Consider the following 3,584-nt stretch of genomic DNA (forward strand, 5'->3'; position numbering starts at 1 on the left):
TGTGTGTGTGTGTGTGTGTGTGTGTGTGTGTGTGTGTGTGTTGTTTTTTGTTTTTTTGAGATGGAGTCTCGCTGTGTCACCCAGGCTGGAGTGCAGTGGCACGATCTCGGCTCACTGCAATTTCCACCTCCTGGGTTTAAACTATTCTCCTGCCTCAGCATCCTGAGTAGCTTGGATTACAGGTGCCTGCCACCACACCTGGCTAATTTTTTTTTGTATTTTTAGTAGAGACAGGGTTTCGCCATGTTGGCCAGGCTGGTCTTGAACTCCTAACCTCAAGTGATCTGCCCGCCTCAGCCTCCCAAAGTGCTGGGATTACAGGTATGAGCCACCACGCCCGGCCAATTTTTGTCTTTTTTTGAGAGATGGGGTTTCACCATATTGTCCAGACTGGTCTCAAATTCTTGGTCTTAAGCAGTCTGCCTGCCTTGGCCTCCCAAAGTGCTGGGATTACAGATGTGAGCCACTGTATCTGGCCTTTTTTTTTTTTTTCCTCTCCCCCTTTTTTAATCCCCAGCAGAATCTGGCTGAAGAATTCAGAATTTGAAATTTTGCATATAAATGCATATACTTGCTACTTCCATTGGTTAATAATACTTGGTATGTGTTGGGTTTTTTTGTTTTTTTTTTTCTGATCATAGTTTTTAAAAATTAGGCACAGTGGCACATGCCTGTAATACTAGCTGCTTGGGAGGCTGAGGTGGAAGGGTTGCTTGAGCCGAGGAGTTCAGTCCTGCCTGGGCAACATAATGAGACCCTGTGTTTAAAAAACAAACAAAAATAACTATTTAAAAAATTAAATAAGACTTAGAAGAAATAGATGTTAGAGTAGATTTCTTAATTCCTGTGATAAGGGTTACTGCATCTTGGACAATTCTAGGTTAGATTTGAAAGGAAGGCAGCTCATCTTCTGAATGTATAAGAGCTTTTCTGCAGTAGTACAGAATTCGGTATATCATGGGCCTTTTCCTACCCTGAAATACTTTATTAAAGCGTATTATACAGGCCAAGAATAATGTGACAGAGAGGGTATTGTATAAGGCAGGATCCTGTAGCTTACACAGTATAGAATTTGAAGTCCTAAAGCCCTAATTACAGTAACAACTAATAGTGATAACTGTTATTATAGCATTTGTATTCTTTGAGCACTTTATTATATCACTAAATCCTTATAATAACCCTGTGAATAAGGCACAGTAGCTCATGCCTATAATCCCAACACTTTGGGAGGCCAAGGTGGGAGAATCGCTTCAGCTCGTAAGTTCCAGACCAGCCTGGGCGACATAGTGAGACCTCATCTGTATTGAAAAATTAAAAAATTAGGAGGGCGTGGTGGCCAGTGCCTGTAGTCCCAGCTATTTGGAAGGCTGAGGTAGAAGGACTGCTTGAGCCCAGGATACTGAGGCTGCAGTGAGCCATGATCACTCCACTGCACTCCAGCCTGGATGACAGAGCAAGCAAGACTCTTTCTAAAAAGAAAAATGCCACCTTTTATAAAATTTTTTTTTTTGGACAGGGTCTCGCTCCGTCGCCCAGACTGGAGTGCAGTGGCATGATCACAGCTCACTGCAGCCTCCACTGCCAAGGCTCAAGTGATCTTCCCATCTCAGCCTCCCTAGTAGCTGGGACTACAGGCACGCACGCCACCACACCCAACTAATTTTCATATTTTTTGTAGAGCCAGAGTCTTACCCAGGCTGGTCTCAAACCCCTGGGCTCAAGTGATCCTCCCACCTCAACCCCCCAAAATGCTGGGATTATAGGCATGAGCCACTCCATCTGGCCATTGTTGACATTTTTGAGATGAGGAAAGTGAGGTTCAGATTGCTTAAAGCCCTTTCTCCAGGCCACACAGTTTGAAGTGGGTATAGTTTGAAATTCAGGTCTGTCAGACATCAGAACCACGCACAGTCACCTTTTCACACAGCACAGTCCTACCTCTCACTCAGGTTCTGGCTGTGCCACTTCCTAGACAAGTCATGCATTTGGGCAAGTCAGCCTTCACAGCCCTAGTTTCCTTAGCAGTAAAGTGGCCTGACCCCATCTTACAGCCCAGGGACGGTTGTGACTGGCAAAAGGAGAGACTGGTCCATGCACTTTACCAAGACAAATAAAGATTATGCGTTACTGATGTAACATATATTAAAATGGTCTATCCACTGCTCTAGGACATCATTCTTTACACCTCTAACCATGGTTCCTTTCTTGTTTCTGTGTTTTTCAGCAACTCCATTCAAGCGTGAGAACAGGGAATCTTGAAACCTGTTTGAGACTGTTGTCTTTAGGAGCACAAGCCAACTTCTTTCATCCTGTAAGAAAACATCAGTTGCTTCAGGTATTGAAACTAAGTGAGTTGTGTTCATGTAGCTTTATTTAATGTGCTCTTTTGTCTACTTTTTATTAATGATTCTTAGGAAAAAGGAAACACCCCACTCCATGTTGCCTCCAAAGCAGGGCAGATTTTACAGGCTGAATTATTAGCAGTATATGGAGCAGACCCAGGCACACAGGATTCTAGTGGGAAAACTCCTGTTGATTATGCAAGGTAAGAGACCTAGATTCTTGCTACTTCTCTCTGGGATTTTTTTGTTGGGTATGATTCCTTGTTAAGTAGCTAAGTTGTATATGTTAACATTTAACCCCTTTAAAGATTTACGTTACTTTATTTTACGGATGAAGACATTTCAAATGCATATAAGCTCAGCCTGGCAAAGTTGAGGAAGGCTAGAATCATGAACCAGTGTGCTAAACTTCCAATCTTTTACTTGATCCTTTATAACACAGTGGTATTTGAGCTGTAGTCAGATTCCAAATCAAGTATCAAGAATTACAGAATGCACTCTTGTGTTTTTTTTGAGACGGAGTCTCGCTCTGTCACCCAGGCTGGAGTGCAGTGGGGCCATCTCGGCTCACTGCAAGCTCCGCCTCTTGGGTTTCCGCCATTCTCCTGCCTCAGCCTCCCGAGTAGCTAGGACTACAGGTGCCCACCACCACGCCTGGCTAATTTTTTTGTATTTTTAGTAGAGACGGTTTCACCGTGTTAGCAAGGATGGTCTCCATCTCCTGACCTCATGATCCACCCATCTCAGTCTCCCAAAGTGCTGGGATTACAGGCGTAAGCCACCGCGCCTGGCCGCACTCTTCTATTTTTTAATACTCTTAGTTATTGCTTGAACTTAAAAGCAAATCTATATATATAGATATGTGATTAAACAAGTATAGTAAAATGTTAATTGTAAGGTTTGGGTAGTAGACATCTAAGTGCTCACTCTAGGCCGGGCATGGTGGCTCACACCTGTAATCCCAGCACTTTGAGGGTCCAAGGCAGATGGGTTACTTGAGGCCAGAAGTTCGAGACCAGCCTGGCCAACATGGTGAAACCCTGTCTCTACTGAAAATACAAAAAAAAAAAAAATTGGCTAGTCATGGTGGCAGGCGCCTGTAATCCTGCTACCTGGGAGACTGAGGCAGGAGAATCACTCGAACCTGGGAAGCAGAGGTTGCCATGAGCCAAGATCACACCACTGCACTCCAGCCTGGGTAACAGGGCGAGACTCTGTCTCAAAAAAAAAAAAAAAAAAAAA

At 43.8% G+C, this 3,584-nt stretch overlaps 1 protein-coding gene across 15 annotated transcripts in view; it reads left to right on the forward strand.

The window, feature by feature from the left end:
* Positions 1–3,584, forward strand: part of GIT2 (GIT ArfGAP 2) — a 68,960-nt gene that overhangs the window by 10,684 nt on the left and 54,692 nt on the right. For all 15 annotated transcript variants that reach the window (XM_017879674.1, XM_017879678.1, XM_017879677.1 and 12 more), the window contains 2 exons: positions 2,225–2,311; positions 2,415–2,545. In XM_017879674.1, the coding sequence (XP_017735163.1) occupies positions 2,225–2,311; positions 2,415–2,545 (218 nt within the window). The remainder of the gene's footprint in view (positions 1–2,224; positions 2,312–2,414; positions 2,546–3,584) is intronic.

The sequence above is a fragment of the Rhinopithecus bieti genome, unplaced genomic scaffold (assembly GCF_001698545.2).
Source record: "Rhinopithecus bieti isolate Rb0 unplaced genomic scaffold, ASM169854v2 scaffold_11933, whole genome shotgun sequence".
In the NCBI taxonomy this organism is placed as follows: Eukaryota; Metazoa; Chordata; class Mammalia; order Primates; family Cercopithecidae; genus Rhinopithecus; species Rhinopithecus bieti.